Source organism: Artibeus jamaicensis, unplaced genomic scaffold (genome assembly GCF_021234435.1).
Source record: "Artibeus jamaicensis isolate MK-2021 breed Jamaican fruit bat unplaced genomic scaffold, CSHL_Jam_final contig_723, whole genome shotgun sequence".
Lineage (NCBI taxonomy): Eukaryota > Metazoa > Chordata > Mammalia > Chiroptera > Phyllostomidae > Artibeus > Artibeus jamaicensis.
The window spans coordinates 71,279-86,761 of NW_026521938.1; the positions used below are offsets into that span (position 1 = coordinate 71,279).

The following is a 15,483-nucleotide window of genomic DNA, read 5'->3' on the forward strand; positions in this document are numbered from 1 at the left end:
CACATGGAGGGTTATTGGTGGGGAGAAAGTGCGGGGAGAGTAAGGAAAAAGGCACAGGGAAAAAGAAGCATAAATGGTAGGTACACAATAGACAGGGGGACGTTTAGAATAGGATAGGAAATGGAGAAGCCAAAGAACTTCAGTGTATGACCCATGGACATGAACTAAGGTGGGGGAATGATGGCGGGGCAGGTACAGCATAGATGGGAATAAAGGGGAGAAGAATGGGACAACTCCAATACCATAATCAATACATCATATTGGAAAAATTAATAAAATACAATAAACATAACATTCTTAAAATAATGTGTACATAACAAAAGAGGGGTCATTTATGATTTTGTTTTTAATTTTCAGAGAGAGGGGAAGGGAGGGAGAAAGACAGAGAAACATCGATCTGAGAGAGACACATTAATCAGGTCCCTCTCTCTGTGACCAGGAATCCAACCTGCATCCTTTCACTTTGTGGGATGACACCAAACCAACTGAGCCACACCAGTCAGGATGTGAAAGATTTAAAGGGCCAGCCGGAGGCAACAAACACAATCTAATCTCATTTATCTGTGGAATCTCAAAAACCAGATGGACCACAACCCACAAACACAAGGCCCTGAGAGAAAATCCAGCTCTCCACCTTGTTTTATACCTCCCAGCACCTTGTTTCTACCTGGCCACAGCACCACACTCCTTGCCCCTAGTTAAGGGGTAGTTACATCTATACAGTCCTAAAATCACATTCTGCCCTTTGAAGGCAACCATGAGGCAGATGTGGTTCACCGTGAAAATGAGTTTGACACCCTTTAAATGGACAGAGGCATGGACACAGGGAACAGACTGACAGCTGGAGGAGAGGAGGAGGGGAGGGGAGGAGAGAAGGTGAAGGGATTAGCCCAGAGGCTCAGACTACTGAGTGCTGATGCCCAGAGGGCAGGGAGTTGACCGCAGGGACCCAGGGGCCAAAAGGGGGGAAACAGTGCATCAGAAATAAGGTCAACAAAAAACTAGGTAGGATGAGGCTGGTTGACTCTCAGGTGATGCTACACAATCCACAATCCAGTGATTCCAAACATTTTTAGGCCAATCAGTCACCAACATTCCAAAGGATTATCGGCAATAAATTTTACCATTGACAATAAAAATTTTGTCATTTGTGATATCATTTCCCAAGAAAGGACTGGAAATAATTTTCAGTATCTAATCTACGTTGATTACAGGAGAACATTTTGTTTGCATTTGTTTAAAAATAACTTGCATACAGAACTCTGTCCTTTGTTCCCGGTTACCCGCCTCCCCCTCTCTGGTGAGAAAAATCTCATTATCTCCAGGAAAATCTGATTGGATGGAGTGGGACAGACAGGAAGTGACTGAAGTGGGAGGAGCGACCTGCCTGATAAAAGGGGCTTGCTGGTCCACCTCACTCCAGAGCTGAGCCAACCAGGGAAGCAGCTGGAGTCCAGAAGAGGATCTAGTGCCCGAGAGGTGAGTCCATGGTTTTGACTTTGCATTTTCTACAGAAGGTTCAGCAAGTGCTGTCTGATGTCTGAGGCCAGCTCACTGCCAGGCTTGGGGTGGACACCTAGGGGTGAATTGCCCTTGATGGGGGCAGTGGACAGAACATATGTGTTTTAACACCAGGTAGCAGAAATAACAAGGTGGTCTTTATCCTGAGTCAGATGGGAGATGGGTGGACCCTGCGAGGTGGCAAGTGGAGTGTCAGCCACTGACTTCCTCCGCCTCTCAGCTTCTGCTGTGGGTCTCAACCAGCACTGTCCACAGGATATACAAAGTCACACAGAGATGTCATCGTAAACTAGTGGGTTGTTTTTTTTTAACTTCTTGATGTGAGGGAGAAAGAAGCATGGAATTGTTGTGAATTCCTTTATGAATTCACTGATTGCTTCTTGACTGAGCCCTGACTGGGGACTGAACATGCCATCTAGGGTATCAGGACCTTCATCTAACCAAGTGAACTCCCCAGCCAGAGCTCACCTGGTTTTCTAGAAGCCACATATACAGAGTAAAAACAAACAAACCAACAAAAAACCAAGCCTTTTTTTATAACTTGCAAAAGGCAGTCATTCCAACATCTCATCAATTTCAGAAGTTGGTTGGGAGGTGGCTAATACTCGCCTATCCTGTGATGCCTTCCAATTCCAGGTTACATCTCATGCTCAACACCGATCATTGTGGATAAGCCTCATCCCAGTGGCTCAATAGCCACTCCAGGCTAAAGTGCCCCATAAGACACTCCAGGTAGCCCTGGCCAGGTGGCTCATTTGGTTTGATCCTCATCCCATTTTACTGAAGATTGAGGTTCAACCTCCACTCAGGGTGTGTACAAGAAGCAACCCATCTCTCTCTCTCTCTCCCCTTCTCTCCCTCCCTCCACTACATCTCTGTTTCTAAGACCAAAAAAACCCCTGTACTTGGTTGAGGGCTGAAAAGAAAAATTCACAAGTAGAGTAGAGACCATCTCACCCCCTACCTTACAGACCCAGGATGAATCTGGTCTTCCTTCTAAGTAGCATTTTAGACATCAGAAATTCCGGGCCATTCATGAGCTATTGATATTTGTTCTTGGACTGCATCTTGATTGCCTGGGAGTGGTGAGTGCAGATCCCTATTCATAGAAAGAGGGTGAAGTCCCAGGACCACCGAGTCCCTGTCACTCACAATATTCTAACCCCATGCTCCTTTTCCCCAGACAGCCACCATGGCCCAACACTTTAAAGCCACAAGCACTTGCCCCACCTGCCTGACCTACCTGGAAAACCCTGTGAGCCTGAAATGTGGGTGCGTCTGCTGCCTCCAGTGTGTCAGCTCACTGCCAAGGTACCCGGAGGGAAATGGGATCGTGTGCCTCACCTGCTGCAAGGTTTCTCAGAACAGTGACATCAGGCCCAACCGCCAGCTGGGCAGGCTGGTGTCAGCAGTCAGGGCGCTGGAGCCCCAGCTGAGAGACACCCTACAGATGAACCCGAGTTTGCGGAGGTTCCAAGGTCAGTTCTGGGACCACCTTCCCCTACCCCCTGGGAAAACCCAATTGCCAAAGCCCTCCAGTCAAGGTGTTTACCTGGGTTCTGGCACCTGAAATGTTCATTCTTTCCCAATTTTCCAACCTGGAAGTCTGCATTAAAACTGTCTGTAGGTTTTCTTTCTTTCTTTAAAGATTTCATTTATTTATTTTAAGAGAAGGGGAAGGAAGTGAGAGATGGACACAAACCCTGATACAAGAGAGACACATGCATGGATTGCCCCCGGGAAGGGCCCTGACCAGGAACCCAATCCCAGGTTCCCACTAGGGGGCCCGTGTGAGGCACCCACACATTCCTGTGTCTCTCCCTCTCTTTTTCCATCCCTTCTCCTCTCTCTGAAAACAAAACAAACCCAAACAAAATCTTAAAAAATGAAAAGAAAAAGGACATAGTCATGCCCTTGACCTGTACCATCCAGTATTTTTGGTAGCCACACAGGTAACCAGCTGGTGGTCACTAGGAACTGGGGACTGATCGAGTAGAAATCCGAGGCTGGCTGTTACATAGCCTGGATCCCTGACATCCATTCTTCCTGATTCTTCATTGTGTTTAATGTGTTTGTAAACCACTTTCAGTTTTGAGTGTGTTTGAAATTGATTATTGCATAACAATTGCCACACAATAGGACAGTAGTTTAAAATTACAGCATAGTAGTTAGATATTCATATACCCCAAGAAGTGACTCCCCTTGATAAGCCTCCTCCCCTCCTGGCACCATACACATTACTGCAGTATTAGTGACTGTATTCCCTGTGTTTCTCACCAAGACCCTGGGCCTGTTCTGTCAAACGGCCAATCTGTTCTTCTCAATCCCTTCCCAGGTTTTACCTCATTCCCCACATCCCCTCCCATCTGGCAAACATCCATTTTTTTAAATGTTTTCAACTCTAGTTACATGCAATATTATTGTGTATTGCACATCAACTGTAACTGAAAAAACAAGATGGTTTTAAAAATTAAAGAGCCCTGGAGCTGGCTCAGTTGGTTGGGGGGGGTTCCTGTCCACCACAAGGTGGCAGGCTCGATTCCCGCCAGGGGGCGCACCTGAGGCAACTGATGAGTTTCTCTGCCAATCCCAACCTCTCCTTTCCTCCCTGGGTAAAATCATTAAAAACATATCCTCAGGGAAGGATTACAAAAATAAAACAAATTAAAAAGAAAAAGAAAGAGATAAAGCAGACAACACAGGGAGCAAGGAGTCTTTATTTTTAAAGGTTTCTTTCTAAGGCTGCACCAACCCTAACCGGGGGAGTATGGGGGTACCTTGGACGCAAAGCTCTGAGCCCGAATCAGAGTCTCAGGGAAGCGGCACCAGTGCCCAGGGTGCTGTCCGGCGCTGTGGGTGCTGCCCAGTTGAAGGGCGGTCCAGGTTATTGCTAAGGTGTCAACACATCAGGACTCTTAGAAAAAATACATATATACACAGATATTTATGAATCTAGATTTCTATATTTACATATAAATATATTATATATATGTGCATATGCAATTATAATATATAGAGAGAGAGAAAGAGAGGAAACAGAAAACTTTGATGTCATTTTTATTCTACAGTAAGTAGAATACTTTCGATCCTTTAAAAATACCTAGTTCAGGTCTATGTGTGGACAGAATCTGTGATGATTTGTATGCTGATTTTGAAAATAAGCAGCAGTCATGGTCTCTTGTTTCATACAGACACCACAATAAAGGGAAGAAAAGTCCTTAATCAAATAAGTAAAGAGCTGCCCTGGCTGGTGTACCTCAGTGGATTGAGCGCGGGCCTGCGAATCAAACAACTGCGGTTCGATTCCCAGTCAGGGCAAATGCCAGGGTTGCAGGCCAGTTCCCAGCAGGGGACGCACGAGATGCAACCGTACATTAATATTTCTCTCCCTCTCTCCTTCCCTTCTCCTCTAAAGACAAATAAGCAAAATCTTTAAACAAAATAAGTAAAGAGCTTAATGTAGAGAGAATGCCTGTCATGACCAAGGACTAGTTCCAATGATAACCATTGGTTGTGTCTATGAAACGTGATGTAATAGGGGACCCGGGAAGTTTCCCCAGGAAAATCCGATGTGTGAAGTTGAAGAGGTGACAGTGAATGAGTGGCCATGGCCCCTGCAGAGGCCCCGAAGGGTGCGGACAGAACTTACAGATTATTTCTCTTTCCACAGAGGACATGACCTTGGATGTGGACACGGCCCACAAGCACCTCTACATCTCCAAGGACCTGAGGCGAGTCCGCTCTGTGTGTGTGGAGCAGAAGCGCAGGGTCTGTCCTGAGAGTTTCAGTGTCACCTTCTGTGTGCTGGGCTCCCCGCGGTTCACGTCAGGCCGGCATTACTGGGAGGTGGACGTGGGCCTCAGTGCAGAGTGGGACCTGGGCATATGCAAGGAGTCTGTGTCTCGGCAGGAAGAGGTCGACCTCTCTTCAGAACGTGGCTTCTGGACCTTGAGCTGCAGGGAGAAGTACACCTTCCTGGCCAGCACCAGGCCAGCAACACAGCTGATGGTCAGTCCCCGCTTACGCCGTGTGGGTGTTTTCCTGGACTGTGAAATGGGGACCATTTCCTTTTATCACATAGGTGATGGCTGCCACATTTTTACGTTCCCTCCAATTTCTGTGACAGAGCCCCTGCGTCCGATCTTTGCTCCTGGAGTTCCTGGGAAGGCTGGCTGTAGCTTCATGACGCTGTGCCCTGGGTAGAGTCCCAGCGTGGCCAGTGAGCTGGACAAGGTCATGGGACCCTGAGCACAGATCCCTCCCAGACGCGATCTGAGTGCCCACAGCCATGGATACCATCTCCTGCGCTGCTGACCTAGTGTCCTGAAAACCACAGGACAGTTTGGGAGTCCCAAACACAAATTATGGGGAACTCTCACCTCCCACACTAAGTACTGTTATGGTTGTTGATGGGGGGGGGGCTTCCTTGTATAATTCTCCAATAAATGTGTTTGGAATGTGCACATGAATTGCCAAATGGTTTCCTTTTTATTTGCTAAAAGATCAACTGTATGTCTCAGGGAGGTTGTAGACAAAATGAAAATATGGGCGTGAGCCAACAGAATGATTGATTTTTCTCTGCCATCGGGAACCAGACCTATAGAAACAGTTCAGACAAAGGTGTGCCCTGGACGGGTGGGTGGCTCAGGTGATTGGAGTGTCCACCCAAGCACCAAAATATCACAGGTTCCATTCCCAGTCAGGGCAGGTGCCTGAGAAGCATAAGGAAGGCAACTAGATTGATGTTTCTCTCTCTCAACAACAGGAGATGTGTGTGTGTGCCATTTCTCTCAGCCACAGAAAAACACATTTGTTTCAAGTGCACATAGGAGGTTCTGGGACCCTTATAGGAAAGCAGGACGACTTCAGGAGTGGCTGGATACAGGAGGTTCATGGGCTCAAAAAAAGTCGTTATGCTCAGTTATAATGTGTGGAGTTCATGAGGCTTCACCTGCTTTCAGCTTCGAGTGATGAGAGCTGAAAGGGTCAAGGAGAAAGTTCCTCAGGTGCCACAGGGCTGACTCTGCCACAGTCCCCTCTGGGCCTTTTCCTCCCGGTTCCTCCCCTTCATCACAGCAGGTTTTCCCCCACGTGAGCAGCACAGCTGTGTTGCTCAGCTCCCACCACACAGGTTCTCCTTGGAGTAAAACTCCCAGATTCTTGAGGAGGGTGTTGGATGGGGCTGCAGGTGCAGCACATGGGCTGATGTGTTCAGTGGGGGACGGAGGGCAGGACACCAGCATCGTGGTGGAGTGAGGACACCTCTGAAAGGGACAGTCAGACCCTGGGATGCTCCCCACAGAAGCCTGTCTGTGAGACCCACGTATCAGATGGAGCATGGAGGGCGTCCAAGGGAAGTAGCCATGGTCCCCAGTGCAATCTGGCTATAACACCCCCTCCAGTGGCAGAGGGCAGGAGGGTACACATGACCTTAAGTCTATGGAGCGGCTAAAACCTTGGAGAGGTGCAGGGATGCCAAGGCGCTGCTGGCAATGGGTACAGGAGGTAGAGAGCCTCCAGAGTGAACTGACAGACCAGGAACATGGGGAAAGCAAACACTGGAGACACAAGGCGACCAGAAACCAAAGATAGAACGTCTGGAGAGAGTCCTCGTAGGTCAACAATCACCTGCATGGACAGGGACTGAACTCGAGACCAAAAGGCACAGAGAAGATGAATAGGTTAAAGCAGAACCCAACACGCTGCCTGTAGGAGACCCAACTCACATCCAAAGACACACAGACGCTCACAGTGAAGGGGGAGATGAAACAGTCTCCCTGTAAAATGGGCAGCCCTGGCCCAGAGGCTCAGTGGGTTGGAGCCTCCTCTGGTCACCAAAAGGCTGAGGGTTCTATTCCTGCTAGGAGGTTGGACAAGAGGCAACAGATTCCTGTATTTCTCTCACGTCAATGTCTCCCATTCTCTCACTCTCTCTCTCTCTCTCACTTTCTCCCTTCTTCTGTCTCTTCAAAATCAGCAAACATATTATCCTCAGTGAGCATTGAAAAACAAGGGACAGAGGACCAGAACAGACACTGACAGATGGCTAACAGAGGACTTCCAGATGGCTTAGAGATGCCTAATAGACATGAAAAACTGCTCAAGGTGACTCTAAGTCACAGGCAAATTAAAATCACAATGAGGTGTCACTTCATGTCTCTCAGAAAATCTACCTTCAATAAAGCCACAAACCAGTGCTGGCCAGAATTTGGGGGAAAGGAACCCTCGTGCACTGTGGGTGGGAATGCAGACTGGTGCAGCCCCTGTGGAAAACAGTGCGGAGTTCCCTCAGAATAATGAGTATGGAACTGCCTGTTGGCCCAGCGATCCTACTTCTGGGGATTTACCTGAAAGAATCCAAAACACGTACTTGAAAGAATATACCCACCCCTCTGTCCATTGCAGTGGTGTTTACAACAGCCGAGCTCTGGAAGCAGCCCAGGTACCTGTCAGTGGGTGAGTGGATAGAAAAGCTGTGGTGCATTCGCACAGTGGGACACCATGAGGCTGTAAAAGAGAATGAAATCTTGCCATTTGCGACAGCGTGGATGGACCAGAAAATATTAAGCTAAGGGAAATGCCACAGAAGTGGTGGCAAAAACAGTGGACTGTGCCCCTTGCTCCCTGTGGTCTCTCAGAAGGACGACTTCAGGCCAGTGCGCTGGCTGGCAGAGCTGGTTTCTAAGATCTGATTTTCAACTGACATTTCTTACTGTCAGTTGAATATTGCAGTCATCAATTTTGATGTCATCTTCCTGTATTTCCACATCATTGCTTTGTTTCAATCCCAGTGTGTATGACCAGAAAGGTTCTCTCCACAGTCATCACCCAGAACATGGGGACAGGATGGTCCAATGGGAGACTCCAGTCTGAGCTCTCTGAGTGATAGAGAGGTATTACAGTGTCCTTTAGGTCACATGGACAGAGGGACACCCCAGACCCTGAGCAAGGACACAGTGGCTTTTATTGAAGCTATTTTCCAGACTAAACACACCTCAGGCTCTGAATAGCAAGCCATATGGAACTTGAATTCTGAGGAATACCAGCCAGGGGTCACACAGGATGACCACTGTGAGGGACTTGGGGACAGAAGAAGAAAAAGCTGAAGGTAACAGCCCAGCGGGAAATGCTGTGACCCAACCTCCTGGTGCAGAGTGTCCCTGCACCCCAATGACAAAGTGACTCAGCTTAGATTCTCCCCAAGGAACATGGGACACCTTTTCTCCCTCCTGCTCCCTGCTCAAGAGGGACATCTCAGTAATGACCATCACTGTTCCCAGTCTCTAGACCTGCCTGAGGCTGCCATCTTGTGGTCATGACCTAATGTCACGTTCATTGTCCTCAGGGTCTGGCCCAGCATCTCCATGGTGCTTCACCTGCACAGACACCACCACAGGCTGCAACACATTCACACCCTGCAGCCACCACCAATGCCTTCCAGTGACGAGAGCCACCCACACTGTCCTGATGCTGCTGGACACCTGTGTCACCTCCTACCTACTCAATTCCCTTTTCACTTTTTACATCATTGTGTGAGAAGGCCCTCATCTCTGGTGGGTGCAGACCTCCCCTGGTTGGCTTCCTGTTCTCCTGCTCTTCGCCCCTCACTGTGGATGCTCAGGGATCCTAGAGCTCCTGGGGTCATGGACTGTTGGAAGTGACTCTCAACAATCTAATCTGTGGATGTCACTGTTTATAATATTCCTAATGACGCTGTTTACTAATCCTTCACCAAATGCCAATGTTGTACATAATATCTGCTGTGAACTTTATTTTTAAGTTAAAATATAACTGACACACAAGCTCATGTAAGTGTAAGGGGTCCAGTGTAGTTATTTGATGCACTTACATTCACTCATGCACTGCCCAATGCTGGTGATCCACCCTGAGACATGTGTGGTTGTGCGATGTTGTGGTTATGGGAACAGCACAGAGGCTGTCACACCTGGACGGTCTCCCTGCTGCTCACCCAGACCGCAGGGCTCAGCCTGTGCTCCTGGACTGCAAGTCTGCACAGCACATCATTGTACAAAACAACATGAGATTAAGTCCAGACAAGAGACAATGGCACTATCAAGAGACCCAATAGACACATGTATAAAGCTATTGCAGCCATAACAAAGAATATTTTCTTTTGTAAGCCTTTAAAAAGACTGTCACCAAAGGCTATGTTAATTCATTTGAAAGAGAGAGCATGGGTGTGTGAGAGAGAGAGTCAATTTGCCTCCCCTGAGCGCTCTGAGCGGGGATCAAACCCACAACACTCTGTTCTCGTGATGACCTTCTAACCAACTGAACCACCTGGCCAAGGCAGGAGCAAATTCTTTGATGAGGGTCTGTTTAGAGTTGTGATCAATTTTTTTTTAGTTAAGGTTTTCTTATTGTTGAGTTTGAGCATTCTTATTGATATTCTAAAAGACTTGGATTGCAAATAATTTTCCTAGTCTGAGGCCTGAGCTGTTTTCACGGACATAACAGGAACACTGAGACACAGATAGATTTTCCTGGGCAGACAAATCAGAAGTGACTCACTGAGGTGGTTTCCTGGGAGAGGACTTGGGTGACTGAGGGAGCAGGGGGACAATGTGACTCATTCATTTTGTCTATATTCCTGAGTGTCTTTTGAACTCTCTTATATGTGCATAAATAATGTTTTCAAGAACAAATTACATAAAATCCCTTCACTTATAAAACTCCTGACAGACCGTCCTCACATCACAATTTAAGATTCAAACTCTGATCTTCTTCTCTAGGACCAACCACTTGCCTTAGAAATCTCATTCCTGAAAAACTTGGCTGGACTCTATGGACAAACCCTCTCAGTGAAAGCAGCTAAAAATGCCCTGTGTAATACAAAAACCAACTTCTTAAAAGCAACAGAGCATTGAGATACAAATGAGCACACCCCAGAAGAAGGGAAAGACCCTGCTTGGCCTCCACAGAGGGCGGTGCCCTGAGTGAGCAGTGGGGGAGGGTGTGCAAGTTCATTGCTCAGGCCCAGACATGGAGCCCAGCACTGTCAGCCCTGGGCTGAGCCCTTGACTTTCCTCCCCATCTGCCTTTTCTTTTATACATGTCAACACAGCTTTTTAAATCAATTATGTGTAGGCAGATAATATGCAGTTAATATGATGAATGCATATTCACTATAAAAATTATAAAATGTTGAGTTATAAATGACAAATTCCTACTAAACTAAAGGAGTTGATTCACCTGTGCACATTCAATCCTGATCAAATGCAAACATCAGTGTGCAGGAAAGAAAGTAAAGGTTCAGCCCTGGCAGATGTGGCTTGGTTGGGTGGAGCATCTTCCCATAACTGAAGGGTTGCAAACTAATTCCTCGTCAGAGCACATACCTCAGTTGTGAGAATGATTCCCAGTCAGCCTGCCTGTGGAAGGAAATAAATCGATCTTTCTCTCTCACATCCATGTTGCTTTCTCTCACTTCCTCTCTTTCTGAAAGCATTAAAAAATATATCCTCAGATAAGTACTAAAAAAGAGAAAGTGAAGGTTTATTTAAGGAAACGGCACCAAACCTGGAGTCACAGATGAGTTGTTTCTCTCAGACCTGATGGCTTCTAGGTGATGGGCTGCACAGGGGACTGAGAAACACAGGGTAAAGGTCTCCATTGATTGGTCAGCACTAGGGTAGGGGGAGGCCGATCATGGCTTCTGGTCATATGTCAGTCATAGGGCCATTCTGTCTGGTTTCAAACGTTCATTCCTCTACTTTCCGCACAGTCTAAACCTTCATGAGTATGTTTTTGAACACATCAGATATTCAACCACTTTCATCTCTGCAGACACCTGTCCAGAGGCCTGGCTCTGGCCACAGGTGTACTGGGTCTTTGCAGACCAGGAGCCGGGTGTCCTCCCCCTCGTCTCAGGCACCCATGGTCTCTCTTGTTCTGGCTTCCCTGTCACCTGGATCCCACATGGTCCCCTTGTTTGGCTTACTTCCTGATTTTCCCCACTTTTCCTGCTAGTATTTTCCAAAACAGAACGTACAAACTTAACTATGAAAACTCTAAACACATGAAGAAACTTTAGACTTTCTTAGCCCTTCTTCACACCTTGACTTGATATAGAAATCTCTTCTGGTAATATTTTTTTCTCCAGAAACTGGAAAACATTGCTTCCATGTCTCCCAGTCTTCAGGTTCATATCTGCTGTCTCTTGAAGTTTCAAGGTCTCTTCTGTCCCCTTTCTGAAATTCCACCGTGATGTGTCTGGGTGTGGGTCTGTTTTTATCTGCTGTAGTGAGAATATAGTTAGGCCACTCAAAATGTACATTTTTATCTGTAAACTTCAAGAAATATTCTTGGAAAATTCTAAAATCATTTCCTACTCATCATGTTTTATTTTTATTTTCCTGTACTATTTTTAAACTGTCATCATTAACTTGGAATCTCTTGACTGACTAATAGGTCTTTTCTCCAGCTTGCCCATACCTTTTCATCTATGATTCAGTAGGAGTGCACTTCGAATCTTCCAGTTCACCTATTGAATTATTCATTTCTATGATAATATTTTTGATTTCCAAGTGATCTTTCCTGTTCTGTGATTGTGTATAATTGTTCTGTTTCAGATGCCATTATCTTTTATATCTTTCAGATAATACTGAGACCAGTGGAAGGGGACCCATAGGTCTCCTGGTTACCTGATTCCATGATACCAGGAACTTTCCCTCACAGCATTTGTTCATGATCACATTTCTGTGTCATTTCTGCTAATGACCCATCTGCCCCACCAGAGTGAGAGAGTCACAGAGCCAGGGTCCTACTCTGGCTCTCCACTCTGTCTCCACACTCTGACTTATCCTGACACAGTGGAGGCCTTGAAATCCATGCTGGATGATGAACTTGGGCTGTAGATTGGTGCCTGAGCAAGGCAATAGGCAAAGCTTGATCCCAGTGGAGATGCGTTTCTTGACACAGGGTGGCTACATTTTTCTTCAAAGTGTGATTACCTTGTCTACCTTCCCAGAAGCCTGAGCTCTCCATGCCATGCGAATTCTCCACTAGATTCCTAAAAGTTGACAAACCTTCTGTGTAATTTCTAATGAATGCAGGTCCATTATCACTCTGGATGCTGCCACGGAGGCCAAAGCAAGGGATTACTTCCCTCAGTAAGGCTTTTACTGCCTTTGGGGATTTCTCTGTTCTGGTAGGATAGGCTTCTACCCATCCTGGAAAGGAGTCAACAAAGACTAGCAAATATTTCCTCCCTTGGACCCTTGGCATCTGATTAAGCCTATTTGCCAGTTCTCAAGTGGGCTCTGTCCTTGGTGTTGTTTTTCTTCTTTCTTTTGCTGGGGATCTGTCTTGGAGTTGTTTTTCTGGAACACAACACATCCAGCAATTACTTTTTATATGGCCTTAGAAATTCCAGGACCTTTGAGCCACAGCTTGAGACAGGTGGTTAATAATTCTCTTCCATAGTGAGTGGCCTCAGGCAAATGCTTCATGGCTGGCTCTACCAAATGTTCAGGAAGCAGTAAAACTCCTTTCTTATCCTTTCTCCATCTACTGTCAGGACCTTGGTCATCAAAACCCCAGCTCTTATCTTTCATCTCTAAGTCTGCAGTTGAATATTCAAGGTCACATTGTGACAAGTATGGAAGAGGTACAAGAGGCATTAGAAATGTTCCTTTAGCAGCCTCTTTTGCTGCCCGTTCAGCCAGATTCTTCCTCTAGCCACTTCAGTGTCCTCCTTCTAATGTCCTGGGCAGTGAGTGACTGCCACCTGAGCAGTAAAGGTACCTGAGCAGCCCCGAATAATTTTAAAACTTCTGCTGCATGCTTCACCTCCTGTTTACTGGAGGGTGATAGCCATCTTTCCTTCCAGGTGGAACCATGTGCAAGCCAAATCAGGAAAGTGCACCTCGAGTAGGCACACCCATTCCCTCTCTTTCCCTGTGACAATTCCAGCGTCCTCCTCAATGCAATTGGTTCAGCTCTCTAAGCAGAGGTTCCCGGCGGCAAGGCCTTGGCCTCCATTCCCCCTTCAAACCTCACTACTGCACACCCATCCTCTGTGTTTCCTTTGTCCATACAGCTGCTTCCATGGGCACAGAGAGTCCAGCCTGCTTCTTCTAGAGGACGATCCTGTACATCAATTCTGCCAGAAGACACTTCATCAATGATCTGAGCTCAGTCATGTGTTAGTGCAGCCAAATCAGGCTCTGGGAGCAGAGAGGCAGGGTTGAACTTGGTTACTGTTTTGAGGGAGACATTGGGGTGCTCGAGAGGAATAGCCTGCTACCTGCCCATTCTTCCAGCAGCAAGCCACAAACTTCCCTCTTACTCCAGCAGGCTCAGCTCTTGGTGGGGTCGCAAATGGAGAGAGGCTGCCCCAAGGAAAACACTTCAACATCCAGGGCTCATGCTGTCTGTCAATGCTCAGCCAAAAAGAAGAGACAGGGATCATTTATAGTTGTGCTTTTAATCTCAGAGGCCAGCAGTCAGAGAAGGGGGTGGGTTAGAACCTTAACGTGCACCTTATCTTGAGATTTCAGAAGTAAGTTTATATGGAGAGTAACATGGAGAGTATATGGAGAGAAACTGGAAGAAGGAAATTCCTGGAGGTGGAGGGAGGGTAAGATGCTGTTACTCTTGGGACTAAGGGGAGGAGGAGCTGAAAGGGATTCCTCAGTCTCTTCCCAAGCTCCCTCCCTTTGTGGCACTGCCACCTCTCTGCAACAAACTCCTTCTCCTGCCTTCCCATGAGTCCTGTGGTTTATGGCCAGGGAGGAGAAAATAAACCCTTTGCTCTCAATGCCCTTGGTTAGGGAGGTAAGGTCCTGTAAATTACTAGCTGGCTATGAATTGCTCAAACCCTTTGGCCTTGTTTAATTGTCTCATTTCAGTTTCCTCATCCCACTTGTCCAAGAATTATCCTACCTTCTTACTCTCCTATTTCACATCTAGTCCTGACATCAAACCACCGAGTTTCATTTCAGGAGGTGGTGATGCAGGTGGGCTTCTCAAGAGAGACCTCTAGTGTGGACACAAGCAACCAGGTAAACAAGGTCATTGGCATACACCCTATGAAAATAGGAAGAACACAAAGGTCAATGAACACAGCAAATCCTCACCACTTTCTGAGTCTGCAAGACTGTCAGAAAAGAAGACTTCCAAAGCAAGGCTTTTTCCTGAATGACAGTGAGTAGGGACAGTGTGATAGATTGTCCGTGTGTGTGGACTAAATGTCTGGTGATGTTGTCAGGTGCACAGGTGAATTCTGTACAGCTGGCATTGCATCAGCAGTTCTCAGTAATTCAAAGTCAAAGGATGAAAGGAAAATGAAACGTTCATTTGAAAGAAAACTAGAAAAATTCAGGGTCCAATTCAGTTTGTAGGTGAAAAATAAAAATTTAACTGTAGTCCAAGACCCACAATTCAGTGTTATGGTTTCCATAGAAACACAATTTCCCTCCCTTAAAATTGCCATCTTTTTTTTTTTAATCAAAGAGACTGCATTAAGTCTAATGTTCATTTGGCCTAATTATTTACACAAACACAAGAAGAATAGTAATTGAGCCCTGGCCTGTTTGGCTCATTGGATTGAGTGCCAGCCTGTGAACTGAAGGGTTGCTGGTTCAATTCCCAATCAGAGCACATACCTGGGTTGTGAGCCAGGTCCCCATTAGGGAGCACAGGAGAGGTAACCACACACTGATGTTTCTCTCCATCTCCTCCCCCCTCCCCCTCTTTCTAAAAGGAAATAAATCAAATCTTTAAAAAATAGTCATTGATCACATAGGCTTTCTTAAATCTGCCTCACTGGAATGCTACAGGGATATTCTACTTTGACCTTTAATTTGCTCCTCAGGGCACAGAAGCCAAGCCACACAGTTGCCATCAGGGAAAATGTTAATCATATAAAAGCAATTTTCCTAGCATTCTTTCATCTATTGACCTGTGAATTTTTATCTATGTCCTGGGTAGTGGCTGTGC

General features: G+C 46.5%; 1 protein-coding gene and 1 long non-coding RNA gene across 2 annotated transcripts in view; one reads left to right on the top strand and one right to left on the bottom strand.

Annotated features, from left to right (window-relative positions):
* Window positions 1–15,483, bottom strand: part of LOC119037819 (uncharacterized) — a 45,567-nt gene that overhangs the window by 20,539 nt on the left and 9,545 nt on the right. The window lies entirely within an intron of this gene.
* LOC119037807 (ret finger protein-like 4A) lies at window positions 2,712–5,920 on the top strand. Its single transcript, XM_053672039.1, has 2 exons — window positions 2,712–2,999; window positions 5,192–5,920. The coding sequence occupies exons 1-2, from the start codon at window positions 2,714–2,716 to the stop codon at window positions 5,722–5,724; spliced, it is 819 nt and encodes a 272-aa protein (XP_053528014.1). The 5' UTR covers window positions 2,712–2,713; the 3' UTR covers window positions 5,725–5,920.

Bases quoted from the DNA above. Each gene is read 5' to 3' on its own strand.
- LOC119037807 (XM_053672039.1), top strand. From the start codon at position 2,714: ATGGCCCAACACTTTAAAGCCACAAGCACTTGCCCCACCTGCCTGACC. The intron at 3,000-5,191 runs GTCAGTTCTGGG...CTCTTTCCACAG, and splicing joins GAGTTTGCGGAGGTTCCAAG to AGGACATGACCTTGGATGTG.